Source organism: Triticum aestivum, chromosome 5A (genome assembly GCF_018294505.1).
Source record: "Triticum aestivum cultivar Chinese Spring chromosome 5A, IWGSC CS RefSeq v2.1, whole genome shotgun sequence".
Classification (NCBI taxonomy): Eukaryota; Viridiplantae; Streptophyta; class Magnoliopsida; order Poales; family Poaceae; genus Triticum; species Triticum aestivum.
The window spans coordinates 576,419,026-576,437,033 of NC_057806.1; the positions used below are offsets into that span (position 1 = coordinate 576,419,026).

Sequence of the window (18,008 nt, forward strand, 5' to 3'; positions counted from 1 at the left end):
GCGTCTAACTGGCCTGGCCTGGTCACGGGCCTGCAGATACGTACTGCACGCCGTTCTTGCCCTTGGCACTGGTTCGTTGGTCGTCGTCGTCAATCCACCGGGTGATCCTCTCGCACGTGTTACCGGAGTTGGCGAAGTCTTGTTTTGCCCACACGTGAGGGGCATTCAGGTAAGAACAGAGCAACACGAACTGTCATGTTTCTAAAGAAAATATAACAAGCTTTGTGATATGAACCATGGCTGATTCATCGTTTTGTAAACCTAAACTTTTCCAGCAAACTTGGGCAATCTCGCCGTGGTTCCATGAATGTTGTATGCCTTCGAATTTTGTCATGTTTCCAATTCTGTTCGACATGCAAAAATTGCCATGGTTATAGGTCGAAAACAACTTCTGTTGTTATTTGTTATTTTCTTGCCATGTGTCAATGTATTTCATGTATACCCATTTTTACATGTCTTTCACATATTTTGACATGGCAAATTCCTTTTTCTTCTGAATTTGCAACTTAACGCTTGTTGTTCTCATGGCATGGTTAATTTGAGATTCACGGCAAAAACTATATGCTAACTAAGATCAATATGCACGGCAACTCTCCTGCACATGATTGAGTAAAAAAAGAATTTCCATGGTTCAATAAGTAAATTTGCCATGGACCATAAACAAAAATAGTTTGACATTGTCTACAAGAAAGAAATTTGCAATGGGCAATAAAATGAAATTGCCATGGCAAAAATTCAATGAGTTTTTCCCTTTTAGAAAAATGTAATGTGCCATGGCAAGTGTACTTTGCTAATGTGGCAAAAGCTATATTTTTGCCATGGGCCGTAAAGTGAATTTGCCAAGGTAAAAAGATTCATAACTTTTGGCTTTTGTAAAAAAAAATGTTGTGGCAATCGCAAGAGTGTTGTATTGATGATATGGCAAAAGGTAAAAACACTTTTGCCATGGAAAAATTTGCAAGTAATATGGCAACTTTTAGTAAAATTTATCTAGAAAAAACATGCGTAAATTTGTCATGGCAAAAAATTAGTTTTTTTAGGGCAGGCAAAAACAATATCTACAAGAAAGAAATTTTCCATGGGCCATAAAGTGAATTTTCCATGGCAAAATTTCTAAGTAATATGGACAAAATAAGTAAAATTTATCTAAAATTTCCTGCGTGAATTTCCCATGTCAAAAATAATAATCTAAAAGAAAGAAATTTGCCATGCCAAAATTTTAGTGACTTTCGCCTTCATAAAAAAATGCTTTTTGCCATTGCAAGTGTTGGTTTTTGGTGACAAATTTACTTCTTATTATTGCCATGGCAATTTTACTTTTTTTGACATGGCAAATTTACCTATATTTGCCATGGCAATTTTTAACTTTTAAATGGCAAAAACAAGATGGCAAATTTTACTTTTAATTTGCCCTGGCAATATTTCCTATATTTACATGGCAAATTTATCAATAACACCATGGCAAAAAAATTAACCATTTTTTTGTATGAAACTTTTACTTTAATTTTTTCCATGGCAATCTTTACCTTTTTTGACATGGCAAAGTTATCTATATTTGACATGGAAATATTTACCCTTTAAATGGTAAAAGTATATGACAAATTTTACTTTAAATTTGCCATGATTTTTTTCCCGATATTGACCTAGCAAATTTATCTATAATGCCACGGCTATTTATTTTAACCTCTTTTTTTCTGTGAAAATTTTACTTTTTATTTTTGCCATGGCAATCTTTACCTTGATTGACATGGTAAATTTACCTATATCTGACACAAGAATATTTAACCTTTAAATGGTAAAAAAATACTTTAAATTTTCCATGAATTTTTTTCCGATATTGGCATGGCAAATTTATCTATAATGCCATGGCAAATATTTTAAACCTCTTTTTCTGTGTAAATTTTACTTTTTATTTTTGCATGGCGATTTTTTTTACCTTTTTTGACACGGCAAATTTACCTATATTCTGGAGGGGGATCCGGTGGCCTGTCACAGCATCAACCAACCAACCACGCATCGCTGTCGTCTAATCAATTTACCAGCGCATCATTTTACCTTGGCCTCCAAGTGACCCCCCTCCTCAACTCCCGTGGCCAAGCCGTTTCCAACAGCAAAAATATCTCTCTCGCGCGCGCTGCAAACTGGAAGCCAAGAAGGATCGAGAGGGGAAACCGACGAGCTCCAAGTGAGATGAGATGTATAGCTCTGATGAGATGTGTGTACCTCTCACAAATTCCCCAAACAGGAACTGCAGTCACTTGCACATGCCGGGGAGGGGTTAATAATTAAGAAAACATTGAGGAATGGTAAATAATTAATTATTAAAGAAAGACCTGCATCGATCGATCAGACAATCACACCATGTATCTTCGTATCACCTTAATCAAGCTTCTAGCTACACCTACACTGGTTGCAGTTGCTGGCAGCCAAGCATGTGTGGATAACATTACTATCAGACGAATATTAAGAGCCCGATTGGACTCCCTCCAGCTCCGTGACTCCGTTCCGGAGCGGAGCGGCAGCTAGTTGAAACTAATGGAGCAGCTAAAAGGATGCTCCGCCCGCTCCGCTCCGTGACCAAAGAGTGGAGGGCTGCCGAATACAGCCTAAGCCTTCCAACTCCACGGTGTTACGCTGGTGACCGTTAGATGGAGAAAGATGTGCAGTTCGATTCTCAAGTTGCCCCTGTTGGGCACTTGATCTAATCTTAGTTAGCAGTAGTAGCATCTACCAGCCGTCAATGAACGAACGCTACCATCATCTCCATTTTAAAATAAGCGTCGCGATTTTAGTTTAAATTTATTACTCCCTTCATTCTTAAATATTTGTCTTTTTAAAGGTTTCAAATGGACTACCACATACGAATGTATTTAAACATATTTTAGAATGTAGATTCATTCATTTTGCTCCGTATGTAGTCACTTATTGAAATATTTAGAAAGACAAATATTTAGGAACGGAGAAAGTATTAACCACTATCTCCGTTTTGAAACAAGCGCCATCTCCGGCCTAAAACAGTGCCTCTCCGTTTTAAAACAAGCGTTGTGGTTTTACTTTATTTGAACTAAAACCATGACACCTATTTTAAAATGGACGGAGTGCCTTTTAGTCCTCATTCTCTGTCGCCAGCCACCCGCAGCTGGCGGTGTTGGAAATATGAGCAATTTACCGAATGATTTTATTAACAGAAATACTAGATAAAACATGACTAATATAGTAGAGATAAAACAAGTCATGCGTTCTGACAGAGAGAAAGAAAATAGCTTCTACATATATGAACCGTAGCTTATCATATATATAGTAGACAGTAGAACTAGTTGCATATATGAGGTAGAACCTAACATATTTAGGGCAAGTAATAGTACGAGAAACTGTGGCAGGATATCTAACAGAAAGAAGAACACATGCGGGACAGCAGCAGCAGCAGCACTGGACTTGGGGTCGGTGTCCTCGCCAGCCATGTCGTCGAGGAGGTTGTCGACGTCGGGGAAGAAGTCGTCGTCGGGGAAGTAGTCGTCGGAGTCCGGGGCGTCCGTGACGAAGGAGTCAGTCAGTAGTCGCGCAGAGCGCTCCCCAAAAACCTTATCACCCTTCTCCCGTACATGACTCAAAGAGGTGCGGTTTCGGAGGCCTACTGTAAGCCGTAAGCCGGGATGAGGAAGACAGCAGCAGCTCAGAGATTGGAACTGGTGGCGAGAGGAAGGAGAAATTTTGGTGCGTCTCTCTGAGAGGAGCGACCTCCCTTTTATAGGCGCAAGAGAAGGAGACGAGAGGCTGCGCCGGGAGCTGAAGGGAACGCGGGAGATGAAATAAACAGACAGCAGCCGAAGGGTGCAGCGTTCGTATTCAATATCCACTACAGCAAAAACTTTCCAGCTCCCGAGTGACCTTTCGTATACCCGTAGTGCGTGGCAAAAATTTAGACATCGGCTCGGCTCATTCCCGCAACCCGCGGCGCGTCGCGTGGCGAGGCGGGCGGCGGAGGAGGAGCACGCGTGAATATCCCTCTTGTTCTCATGCTCGTACAAGTGGGGAAAGAACCTCCCTTATAAGGAGGTCCAATCCCACTAAACTAGCAATGTGGGACTAAACTTTAGTAGTATCCCTTGCCTTGCACAAATGGGCTAAGTGGGCCTTTAGGATTTATTAGGAATTTCTGAAATAGTTATTAGGCTGCCCAAAATGGACTAAATTCCAGCAATCCCCCACCAGATCCCAGAGGCACACAGAAATTTGCCTTTGGTTCCAAAACACTGTTTTATATACCGGTACTGCAATGGAGACTGTTAAGTTGAACTTCCACCTAAAACTCTATGCTACACTAGTAAGCAACTTGAATAGTGGACTGAGCCTTGAACTGCAAGTTTTCTGCGAATCTAGCTTCACATAAAGCCTTGATTGATACGTGGCTACCGTGGGTCTTCCCCGCGGGTGGAGCTTATGCGTCATACTCCGAGACCTTTCATGAGTTTACTAGAGAGAACCCTACTCTCATAGATTGCGACGTTTAACAATCAGACTCATATAGGTGCGTTCTTCAAAAGATGTTCTGCAGGACAACATCTCTGCTTCAAAGAGCCACTTAGAACACATTAAGATATACATCAACCTGCCATGCAGATTAGGAGAGTATTGCATCTTTATGGAGTGGTATTTTAACAGTAAGGGTACTCTCCTCCCAGTTGACCAACAGCTTGTCTTTCACATCTAATTCACGGGATCTCCGATCACAAAGAATAGGTTATCAATGTGAACAACTCATATTGTGGGTCTCATACCCATCTCCCTCGATGCATTATCTATCACATTACGTGATAGACCCTTAGTAAAAGGATCTGCCAGATTTTTAGACGTTTGGATATAATCCAATGCAATAACTCCGGAGTTTTCTCATTTTTCTGACAGACTTTAACCTTCTTTGAACGTGTCTTGATGACTTCATGTTATCCTTTGAGTTGCTCACTTTCGTGATCACATTTTGATTGTCGCAGTTCATAAGAATACCCGATACAGGTTTCTCAACAACCGGCAAGTCATTCAAGAGCCGGCGAAGCCAATCTGCTTCGACCATAGCTGTATCTAGTGTTGTGAGTTCTGCTTCCGTTGTTGACCTTGTTAAGATGGTCTGCTTGCAAGACTTCCAAGAAACAGCGCCACCTTCATGAGTGAATACATAACCGCTCGTGGCCTTTATCTCATCAGCATCTGAGATCCAGTTTGAGTCACTATACCCTTCAAGCACCTTTGGGTGCCCGGTGTAGTGAATTCCATAATTTGTAGTGCCTTTCAAATAACGCAAAACTCTCTCTAGAGCTTTCCAATGCACATCTCCTGGTTTTGAGACAAACCAACTCAGTTTGCTAACAGCAAAAGAGATGTCAGGTCTTGTAGCACTTGCTAAGTACATAAGCGAGCCAATAATCTGAGAATATTTCAATTGATCTCTAGCAATTCTTCGATTCTTTCGAAGTAACACACTCGCATCATATGGTGTTGGAGAGGGCTTGCAGTCACTATAGCCAAAGCAACTCAAGATATTTTCCACATAGTGAGATTGAAGCAATGTAATCCCACCATCATCGTCTCTCAACAACTTGATGTTCAGAATGACATCAGCCACTCCTAAATCCTTAATCTCAAAACAACGAGATAGGAAATCCTTGACCTCCTTAATAACATTCAGATTTGTTCCGAAAATCAGTATGTCATCAACATACAAGCACATGATAACTCCCTCGCCCCCACCATGGCGATAGTACACACATTTGTCAGCTTCGTTCACAACAAAGCCTGCAGTTGTTAAAGTTCTTTCAAACTTCTCATGTCACTGTTTGGGTGCTTGCTTAAGTCCGTACAAAGACTTCAGCAACTTGCACACTTTCCCTTCCTGACCATCTAGTAGAAACCCATCTGGTTGTTCCATATAAATTTCCTCGTCCAACTCTCCATTTAGGAAAGCAGTCTTAATATCCATTTCATGAACGAGAAGACCATGCGAGGCAGCTAGTGAAAGTAGAACTTGAATAGTGGTCAGTCGAGCCACAGGTGAGTAAGTATCAAAGAAGTCTTCACCTTCTTTTTGGGTATAACCCTTAGCCACGAGTCGAGCCTTGTACTTCTCAATAGTACCATCAGTCCTAAGCTTCTTCTTGAATACCCATTTGCATCCTATAGGTTTGCACCCATAAGGACGATCAGTTATCTCCCAGGTTTCATTCGCCAATATGGAATCCATCTCGCTACGAACCGCTTCCTTCCAGTAGTCAGCATCTTCAGATGCATAGGCCTCTGAAATAGAACTAGAAGTGTCATCTATGAGATACACAAGAAAATCATCATCAAAGGACTTTGCAATCCTTTGTCTCTTGCTCCTAGTAGGAACTTCATTGTTCTCCTCCACAGGACTTTCAAAGTGTTCTATCGAAATGGCAGGTTTGGTAATTATAACTGGTTCCTGATTCGATGAACTAGGCATCTCCTGATTAGATGAGGTAGCCATATCCTTCATGGGAAAGATATCTTCAAAGAAAGTCACATCATTCGACTCCATGATCGTACCGACATGCATGTCAGGTACCTCAGATTTTACAACCAAGAATCTATAGCCAATGCTATGAAAAGCATATCCCAGGAAAACACAATCCACAGTCTTTGGTCCAAGCTTCCGCTTCTTTGAAATTGGAGCATTGACTTTTACCAAACAACCCCATGTTTGCAGATAGAGAGTTTTAACCTTTTCTTCTCCCATTTCTCGAATGGAGTTATCTCTTTGTTCTTTGTGGGGACTCGGTTCAGGACATGACATGCTGTCAATATCGCCTCCCCCCACCATGCCTTGGAGAGACCCGATGTATCTAACATGGCGTTAACCAAATCAGTTAGAGTACGGTTCTTTCTTTCGGCCATCCCATTTGACTGAGGTGGGTAGGGAGGAGTCCTCTCATGGATTATACCATGTTCCGCACAAAAAGCATCAAAATCATTGGAAAATACTCTCCACCATGGTCGGACCTAAGCCTCTTGATTTTTGGATCAAGTTGGTTTTCCACTTCAGCTTTATAGATCTTGAAAAAGTTCAAAGCCTCATCCTTAGATTTCAGAAGATACACACGGCAGTATCTAGTGGAGTCATCAATTAACGTCATGAAATATTTCTTTCCACCTTTTGTCAACACACCATTCATTTCATATAGATCTGAATGTATGAGCTCTAGTGGTGCAATGTTTCTTATTTCCGCAGTCGTGTGAGACTTACGAGGTTTCTTAGCTTGCACACACACTTGACACTTAGATCCCTTGAGGTGGTGAAATTAGGGATTAAGTTCAACTTTGCTAGTCCCAACATGCAACCAAAGTTAACATGACAAAGACGTGAATGCCACACATTGGATTCACTATTGTTGCAAATATGATTAACAACTTTATTGCAAACGTCCGATAAGGATAAACGAAACAAGCCTCCTGACTCATAGCCTTTACCAACAAAGGTTCCATACTTTGATATTACAAATTTATTCGACTCAAAGACAAGCTTGTAGCCATCTCTACACAGAAGAGATCCGCTAACAAGATTTTTATTGACGGAGGGGACATAATGCACGTTCTTCAGCCGCACGATCTTCCCCGAAGTAAACTTCAGATCGACCGTGCCAACACCACGAACAAAAGCACTTGAACCGTTGCCCATCAGCACGGTTGAAGTCCCTGTGGTCTGATAAGACGAAAACATGGAAATATCACCGCTTACATGCACATTAGCACCCGTGTCAATCAACCAGTCAGGAGAATGACATACTGAAAGAATAGTGGGAAATATACCATACCCAGCATCCTTCATGTCAGTGTCTCCAATGACAACATTAGCGGTCTTGCCGCCTTTCCTAGGATGACGCTTGTCATAGCGATTAGGGCAACTAGGAGCCCAATGATCAGGATCCCCACACACATGACAAGCACCTTTCTTCTTGCCATTCTTCTTCTTGAAGTTTGTGTGTTGCACAACCTTGTTCTTCACATCAAACTTTGCTTTTCCATCAAACTTGCCCTTGTTCTTGAACTTGTGGGGCTGGAAGTTCTGCTTCTGTACCACATTGGCACTAGATCCTCCCTCAATACCTCGAGCACGTGTGTCCTTTGCTCTCGCCTTTTCTTCCACATCAAGAGTGCCAATGAGATCCGGAACGGAAAACTCCTGCCTCTTATGCTTCAGCAAGGTAGCAAAGTTCCTCCATGAAGGAGGAAGCTTAGTGATGATACCTCCGGCAACAAACTTGTCCGGTAGCATACAACTGAAGTGCTCAAGTTCTCTAGCAAATGACTGTATCTCATGAGCTTGCTCAACCACGGAGCGCTCTTCAGTCATCCTGTAATCATAGAATTGCTCCATGATGTACAACTCATTGCTCACAGGTTATAATGCTCAGGCTTTTAACATAAACATGGACGCTTACACATCTAATTTTTTTGGGAGGCTCTATTTGGCAGGTGCCTCGAAAAAAAGTCGCATCAGTCACTTGTTATATGAACCGTCAGATCTTGATCCATTTGTCCAAAATAGATCATGGCACTGTTCATCGTTTGCCTTGCCTTCTTCCTCGTCCCGATCCCCCGGCCTAACCCGCCCCAACGGTCGGCGGGCGCTACCGTGCGCCCCGCCCTCTCCTCGATCTTCCCCCACCATCGTTGTTGACAGCCGTCCGGGCCATCCCTAGCTATAAGCCCCACCGCACCAATGGAGAACTCGGGCGATCACCTGCACCACCCATAAGATAGATAATGAGGTCGTTACTTCACCTTAAGATAGATGGTGGCGCTGGTTCTTCTCTGGCGAGGTCTGACCAAGAGGGAAGGAATAAGAAGGAAAGAAGAAGGAAAAAAGTGATTGGCGCGAGAAGGAATTTCCGGCATCTGAGAAATAGCAAATCCTTCTTCAAAAATGAAATAGTAAATCCAATTTTTTAAAATTCTTTCGGCATTCGTAAAAGTATTTTGGCGCTTTCTTTTTGAATGTTGCACCCTTACATTTTTCTTTATTTAACCCTAGTGGTAGGGCTACGGGGTAGGCCGTGCTCTCGTGCATGTTCCTCGCAGCTGCCGCAGCCGTAGGCGCGTTCAACGACGATGGACCATGGACCATGAAAAAAAATTCTATGAGACCAGGTCTCACGGATTAGCAGGTGAGACCCATCTTGATGAATGACACGTGGCATTCTCAAATCACAAAGCATCCACCCCACCCATGCTCATCTTTTCTACCCCAAGTTTGGTGATTCCGCACTGCACTGAACCTGCACAGTACGCTACACACCCTATGAAATGTGATAGGCTGGCTGGCAGGCTTCGCTAGTGGTGGGAGGGAGCACCAGGACCAGATAGGTCGCTGTCCAGACGGCCCATCTTGCCGTACCACGACACACGGCCGTACGTACAGTGCTGCGTGGTCCTGCTCGGTGCCCCCGCGCACTTGTAAATAATGACGGGTGCATTTCTTGTTGCTCTTACAGCGCTCTGATGATAGCCTATCACATTTCCAGTCGCCACCGCTGCGTGTTTTATAAATCCGAGTACGTGACTTCAGATTTTTTAGCCATGGCAAATTCAACGTTTTTTTATAACAATTTATATTGGCGCGTGGATGACAAAATTAGCCGGCGACCAGGACAGTTTTCTAGCAAAAAAATAAACCGTAAAGGATTTGTCATGCTCACTAACTAAACTTGTCACCTCGACAAACATAATTTATCATAAAAAACATTTGATTTGCTATGCCTAAAAATCTGATTTTTCTCGATGGATATTCATCGTCCTAAATCCATTGAAAGAAATAGGGGTACTTTATTTTTATCAATAGTAGGTTGCTATTGTTTGTGTTTCTGAACGGCTATGGTGAATAAAATGATGCAAAGAGGAGATGGGGAGCGGCGGACTTAGTGGTGTGATTCTTACCCAACGTCTGGCGTCCTTTAAATAGAGGATGGACATGATGAGCTTGCCCGACGTTGTGTTTAATGCTCCCCACCGGCCCGCTCGTGAACAGATGTGTGGCTGGAGTAGATTTCTTGGCTTCCACGCGGGTTTAATGGAGGCGCTTGAGTGCGGCGAGGAAGTGTGCTCAGCCGGACGTGCAATGGGCAGAGGAAGTAAGAGGTCGCGTCCGCCCTGAACCCGTCTTCAACGTGCATCGGCATGAATGTGGATAGCTGGCGCCGGACGGGAACACGCGCCGACGAGGGAGGAAGGGCTTTGGGGGGTCAGTGTGGTCAGAAGCGGGGCATTGGTGGTGTTCGGATGCCCGCAAAGCCCCTGTTTTGTCTCCGGTTTTGCGATAGAAAGTACTCCCTACGTTCCGAATTACTTGTCGCAGGTATGAATATATCTAAATGTATTTTAATTCTAGATACATCCATTTCTGCATGAGTAATTTGGAACGGAGGGAGTATGTCCGGACCGCGACGCGGACCGACACAACCCCGCGTTGAATGGCTTCCGCCGTCGGGGCGGAGGCGGGCGGTTTGAGAGTCGGCAGATGCTCTAAAGGCACTCCTACATTTCAAAATAATTGACATTATATGTTTGGACTGTGATATTTGGCACACGTGTGCCATATAAGCAAAACTGCCACACCTTTACTTCTTTCATTTTAAAGTACCACACGATCCCTCGTCCTTTGACCTCGCCTTCTTCCAAATGACCCCGCAGGCTTGCCCGAGAAACCTGCTTCTCCTGCACATCTCGGGCGCCCACCCCCGAGAAAACTGCCACTTCTTCACGTCTATCACATGATTTCTCCTCGGGACAAAGTTACCATGGTATTCGTATGCAAGTTATCAGGCCTGTGTTGCATAACTTACCATGCTATTTACATAGAACGTACAAGGTACTATGCTTCAACAACTACACCCCTTCAAAGTTAACACTGTGTTTTGTACACAAGTTATAAGGTCTTCGATGTGTAAAATACAATGGTACTTGCACATAAGTTATCAGGGTATATGTACATCAACCTCCCCTGATCAAAGTTATCATGGGGGATTGTACATGAGTTACCATGATATTTTTGGTGTGTTTCGTATATTATCATGATACTTGCACCTAAAAACCTGGGTGTGTTTCGGTAGCTTTTTTCATAGGTCAAAAATTGCCATGATATTTTTGCGTAACTTATCACGCCTATAGCACGTGTGTCCCTCATAACATTATGTGACTTTCCCGTGGCACGCCATGTGTTGTGTTCATCCAAGAGGCCCACACGCGAGGTGAGTGTATGTTTTTAACAACTTATTTTCCTTTGGTAAAAAAGTTACCATCATGTTTATATTGCAAGTTATCGGTTATGCGGTGCTTATATAATCATGTTATTTACACAAAAATTATTGAGGATGTTTTGAACAACTTTATCCCAGAACAAAAAGTTATCATGGTGATTCTAGGTAACCTATCAAGCCCGTAGTGCTTAAAATATCATGCTATTTACACAAAATTTATCAGGGGGTATGTTTCAGCAACAAATCCCCCCGCCCCCACGGGTCAAAAACTTATCATGGTGTTTAGTTATCGCAGTGCATATGTTTTCATGCTATATACACATAAAAATGCCAGGGGAGGGAGGTATACTACCGTGCTATTTACACAGAAGATACCGGAGTATGTTCTCAAAAAAAAATTATTCTCTACGGTCAAAGTTACCATGGTGTTTCTACCTCAGTTATCAAATGTGCACTGTGTATATTACCATCTATTTACACATAAATTATCGGATATCTTTTTACATTTGTCTTCCCCAATGGTTAAAGTTACCACGATGTTTGTATCTAAAATATCAGGTCAATGGCGTGAATGTTATCGTGCTATTTACAGAAATTACCGGGGGGCGGGTTCAATAAATTTATTCCCAATGATCAAAGTTACCATGATGCTTGAAATAAAAAGTTTTTCAATGCTAGCATATTAAAGGCAAAAACATGGCAAACACAATATTTCCCTTCGCTTGTTCAACAATGAGTGTCATAGGTGAGGTGGTAAGCTCCCTTTGTTGATTACCTGCAAACCAGAGTTCAAATCCTAGTCCAAGCATTATTTTTGCCAAAAATCAGGAAGGCGCGTGGGGCCATAATTGACGATTACGAAAATTAGGAAGGAAGTCAGGGGAGGTCGGTGGGGAAGGACATGCGGGAAAAGAAGGAGATCGGGAGTCATGCGGAAAAGGAAAGAAATCGAAAGATCATGCGGGAAAGAAAGGAGATCGTGAGGGAACTGACGGCGCTGGATGCGTGTGGCAGTTTACATGATTGCCATATACATATTTCGTATATGTTTTCATATTTTGAAAGAAGTGATAAGTTGTCTGGAGTGAAAATTTACTAGTTAGTTTATTTATTATTCCCTCCGTCCCAAAATTCTTGTCTTAGATTTGTCTAGATACGGATGTACCTAATACTAAAATGCGACTTGATACAACCGTATTTAGACAAATTTAAGACAAAAATTTTAAGACGGAGGGAGTACTAAGTTTGTCGACTCTTTATAAAAATCCCGTGGGCACCAGAGATCTGAGGATTCGCGTGTGTGCAAAACCGACCAGAGAGAAAAATCTCGATCCGACGGCCACAAACGAGCGGTTGACCAAGAAACAGAGTACCCCTACCAGCTTTTCAAGTTGAAACCTCACCACCCACCATGCCGTGAGCCTGCGACGTGCCCGGAGAGGCCCCCGAACATTCTACTTTGGACATGTAGCACGGGACGCATTTGAACATTCTACGTACCTTGGAGTCTCGGACTTGCACATCACGCGAGCCAGCAGCACAGTAAGCATATTCCAACTTTCCAAAAGCTCCAGCGCAACCGACGAGCCAGAAGGCAGGCGGAGCTGCCCACGCACAGGCAGCACAGCAGCAGCGGCCAGTGGCCACAGTATCGCAGTAAACAAATCCGCTCCGTCGTCGCCACGCCTCCCCCCTTCGTCAACACCCTCGCCCCCGCCGCCTCGGTCCGACCGGAGGCCCCCGTCCTCATCTCCTCGCCGCCTCCGCCGCCTCGCCCCCCCACCAAGCTCCCCCGCTCGCCTCCGTCCAAATCCCGCGCCCGCGATTCCGCAGCCTTCCTTCCTTGTTAGCTGGTCAGTTGGCTGAGCCGCCCTTTGTCCCTGCGTTCTTGGGGAATTCTTTGACCGGATTCGATACGGTCTCTGCTCTCCCGCCTCCGCCATATTTCCGCCGGGCTTCCTCCGCCTCGGTCAAACTTTGCGGCCGGCCTTTTTCCAGCGAGTTCCGTCCGTCCCAGCCTTTCGGCTTTCGTCACAGCCCCGCCGCGGTGAGCACCTCTTCTCCCGCCCCCGCCCCTTTGCTTCCTTCCCACCGCTCGCGAGATCTGCCCCCTCTCCTGCTCCGCCTTGCTGCCAAGGAGGCGGTTCTTGGCTCACCTCTGCTGCTCCCCGATATACTTTGCCAGTTGCCACGCGCCGATTCCGCGCCTCCGATAAGGAATTCTGGTTGTTGGGCTTGCGGCGCAGTTCCTCAAGAATCAAGATTTCTATTTTTGGCTGCCTGCAAAGATGGCGTCCAGCGCCGGTGATATGCCCGAGGTGAAATTCAAGAGGACCGGCAGCCTGGGGAGCAGCGACTACGTGCGAGCCGACAAGATCGACCTCACCAGCCTCGACATCCAGCTGGAGCAGCAGCTCAACAAGAAATGGGGCAAGACCAACATCAAGTCCCAGGGACCCAAGGCGGACTGGGAGATTGACCTTGCTAAGCTGGAGATCCGGCACGTCATCGCCCAGGGCACATATGGAACCGTCTACCGCGGCACCTATGATGGCCAGCAGGTCGCAGGTATCTACCTCAATCGGCTGAAAAACATGAACTCATGTTGCTTGATTGTTCTTTATATATGCATGCTCCTATGCCCTCTTATGTATTCTTCTGGTCGAATTACACACATGATTATATTATAGGGGGTTAAAAACACATATGTATATAGGTCATGAGTCATGACACGTATTTATTCACACAAAGCAAGCGCAAGTTTGCAGGTTTTGGGATAATTAGTTACTCTAATCTCTTCTATTAGAGAAATGATACATGTTGACTTTTATTGATTGTGTGATTTGTGTTCACTCCTTCCCCAATGTTTCAGAACCTCAAATAGGTACAGGTTTTGAGATTAGGTGTGTTTAATCCAGTAGCATGCTCTTTTAAACCCATCCCAGTGTCCAACTGGGCGCCTTAAACCATATTTGTTCGGCAAAGTGCGATGCCTAGCAGTTTGACAGTTATTCGTGTGCCCCCTGTTAATTAATCCTTGAACTTCATGATAACTCTTTATGCTTCACACAATGCTTAGTATTTTCGCAACAATTTGGCCCGCGTGTTTTTATCAGAGACGCATCAAAATTCATTTCTAGTGTGTTTTAGTGCACCTTCGATTCTGTTTATGTTCTTTTCTTGTACCCAGGAAGCTGCATCTGAATTATGTAGTTTAAGGTTTTATTTCTTATGTCGATATTTTACCTTCCTTACATCGGATATTCACATAACTAGCAAACAGTTGAGTTATGCTTCTAGGCACTGTAAAAGGTAGGAGCAAAATTTGCTAGATGGCCAACCTATTGTGAATGCAAGAAGCTTTGCACTTGTACTTTTCAAGGAATCTCTTATAGTTGGATTCAGACAAATACATATATACTTCCTAGTTAGTAAGTATAACGTAGTCGGACAATCTCCTTGCTGCCGCATCCACTCTATGTATTGATAAGATCTGTTAAACCATTACATGCTTATATTGCTACTCTACACATCTACACATATTTATCTGAAATTTTAAAAATCTTAACACGTGAAGGGCCGTTTCACTAAAGAACTGGGTGACTGTCTGTTAGCTGTTTATCATTATTTTGAACATTGCTTGGGCTGGACCATGTATTCATCTGCTTTCCGGCCTTGTGCATATTTGTGTGCCCAGATTGATGCTATTGCTCATGAATAATTTCAAGATAGTGTCATCTTTTTTCCTCCATCAAGTTATTCCTTTCCCTGACTACATTTCTGGACATTTACTTACTCTGCCAGTCCATCTGAGGTTTTTCACCTTTGGGCAGCAGTCCTCATTTCACATGTCACTCTACATCGATTTCCTGCTAATTAGCAATTTATCACTATCAACATTGATTTATTTAAATTTCTACTAATTTATGATGCTTCCTTCAACCAATTTCCTTTGAGTCCTTTGCAAATGAACATGAATTCTTCCGTGTTGAATTTTTGCATATGCTCGTAAACATTTCTGCAGCCTGCTCAATAGTGGATATATGTCTCTGTAACTAAATGTCATGCTATCTGAAGCGTAGTTGTGCTGCTTTGTACCGTCTGCTTTGACTTACTTTCCAAGCTTATCTTTTTGTGACCCACTTCAGTTTCCTAAGTTCTATAGGTTTCCATAAAATAGAAAGTGAAGACTTTGTTCCATTGAGCACTTCAGTTATACGCATGCCTGTATGTTGTTCATTTGTTCTTTCTACTAGCTTCATAAAAATTGACATGCTTGTATTTACAGTACACATATTCCAGCAGTAGCATCTTTTAAACTTTACATGATTATAACTATTCTTATTGTTGATTTTCAAAAACAGCGTGTATAATTTTCTATCATTAGATATCCAGTTTTTACTCAAAATCTACGATGAATGTGTCACTTCACCATTTAGGAATTTGGGATTGTTTTGTTCACAATGTTACGCAATATACGAGCACCCTATTAATTTCATCATATTGTTTGCAGTGAAGCTGTTGGATTGGGGAGAAGATGGTTTTGCCACAGAAGCCGAAACTACTGCTTTACGAACATCATTTAAGCAGGAGGTTGCTGTTTGGCATAAGCTCAGCCATCCTAACGTTACAAGGGTGAATATTTCCAATCATACTTGGCTTCCATCAATCCTGTCCTTCATATGTGATATTTTCTCTTGTAGTAAAGCTGATAGCTTATTGAGTATTAACTTCTAGTCCAGGATTAAAATTTGTAACTGGTATCATGCTCACTATCCTAGGGCTATTTGAAAAGTATTGATTACTCAAATACATGCCGTAATCCCTTCTGCAGTTTATTGGTGCGTCTATGGGGACCACCGACCTCAAGATACCAGTCAATGACAACGGTGCGCGTGCCAACTTGCCAGCTAGAGCATGTTGTGTTGTGGTAGAGTATCTCGCTGGAGGCACTTTGAAGCAGTATCTGATAAAGAACAGACGGCGGAAGCTCGCCTACAAAGTTGTGGTTCAGCTTGCATTGGATCTGTCCAGGGGGTAATAAGCTCTTGAGCCCAAATCACCGCTATGCATTATTTCTAGAGTATCTGAATCGAAAAAGTAATAATCTGGCCTTCCCTTTGCAGATTGAGCTATCTACACTCTAGAAAGATAGTACATCGCGACGTGAAAACTGAAAATATGCTGCTTGATACACAGCGTAACCTTAAGATTGCTGATTTTGGCGTTGCACGTGTTGAGGCTCAGAATCCGAAGGATATGACTGGTGCGACAGGCACACTTGGTTATATGGCCCCAGAGGTATTTATTGGACTAATCCCTCTTAAGTTTCTTCCTTAAGAAAATGGTGTCTCACTTAAAATAGAGCTTCATGTTCTTCCTTGTATGCATTTGCAGGTTCTTGATGGTAAACCATACAACAGGAAATGTGATGTTTACAGTTTCGGCATCTGCCTGTGGGAAATCTATTGCTGTGACATGCCATACCCAGACCTAAGTTTTGCCGATGTCTCTTCTGCTGTTGTTCACCAGGTTTGTCGTGTGTTCTAGATACTCTCCTGCCACGCCATTTTCCTTCATTGTATCATATGATCCACGCAGAGCACATACATCAAATATAACTACTGCTCGTCTGTGGACAGAATTTGCGGCCAGACATACCCCGCTGCTGTCCAAGTGCGTTTGCGAACATTATGCGTAAATGCTGGGACGGAAACCCTGACAAACGCCCGGATATGGATGAGGTGGTGCAGCTTATGGAGGCCCTCGACACAAGCAAAGGCGGCGGTATGATACCAGATGGTCAGTCGTCCGGATGCTTATGTTTCACCAGGGCCCGTGGCCCGTAGATACTTTGCACAGCACTCTCCTCCCTTTGGCTATGTGTTGCCACTCGCCGTGACCGGGAGCTCCACAGCTTGCTTCCCGCTGTCGCTTGCGCAGAGGCTGCTTGCAGCCCTCCATAGTCGCCTTGCCGTTTCTTTCTACGGTGTTGTGTTGGTTGCAGCTCTCGTATGATCACTGTGGTCAGCACACTTGCTTCGTATAGCACTCTGTTGTTGTAATGGTACGTTGTATTCTACTATAACTGAGATCACACATAGAGGTCTCTCTCTCTCTCTCATTCTTGGAGCTGCCGCCGCCTTCCTGCGTTCATTTGGCGGCGGCACGTCTCGGATTTACCGCGTCATGTTTTGAAACCTTTCTCGCTGTGTATATTATATATATATACCCGACTCGGAAATGAGTACAATAAAAGTGCATAAATATACTTGTGTACAGCATTTACGGCACATTCACTGGTTCGGGACTTGAGGTGATTTTGAAACAAGTTGGTGCTGGTTGCTCTGCTCTTGAGATTTCAGCCTTTTCAAATGAATGTGGCGCCGGCTGAGCTGAATTACTACCGTAGCAAGCAATGACAGTGCCTGTAATAATGTTTATTTAAGGGAAAAAGGAATGGAGCTGACTGTAATGTTTAGTAAAAATTAAAGTAATTGGAATCCGGGTGATGGGATCAGTGTCTAGTGTCTACTAGTACTTTGTTTGCGTCGCGGAATGAGTTTAGTGGTTGCGTTCATGTGAGTGATAGCACGCCTTTTGCGGACGAAAAGCCGATGGTAAAACACCATTGGTTGGGGCGGGGCTGTGGGTGGCGCCATCATATCATGTCGTGACTGGGAGATGAGGTTTGTATTGGAGTAGAACCAAAAGCTAGGGCATGATGGGATGGCTCCTCAATCC

The 18,008-nt window shown here is 43.5% G+C and overlaps 1 protein-coding gene across 2 annotated transcripts; it reads left to right on the forward strand.

The window, feature by feature from the left end:
• Positions 1-12,824: 12,824 nt before the first annotated feature.
• On the forward strand, positions 12,825-17,531 carry LOC123104932 (serine/threonine-protein kinase STY13). 2 transcript variants are annotated; one of them, XM_044526877.1, is made up of 7 exons: positions 12,825-13,311; positions 13,450-13,832; positions 15,778-15,899; positions 16,099-16,301; positions 16,391-16,565; positions 16,662-16,796; positions 16,907-17,531. In XM_044526877.1, exons 2-7 carry the CDS (start codon positions 13,553-13,555, stop codon positions 17,111-17,113), a joined length of 1,122 nt encoding a protein of 373 aa, XP_044382812.1. In that variant the 5' UTR covers positions 12,825-13,311; positions 13,450-13,552; the 3' UTR covers positions 17,114-17,531. The 2 variants fall into 2 exon arrangements, with proteins under 2 accessions (XP_044382812.1, XP_044382811.1); XM_044526876.1 differs by having other exon boundaries at positions 12,826-13,832.
• The last annotated feature ends 477 nt before the right edge of the window (positions 17,532-18,008 follow it).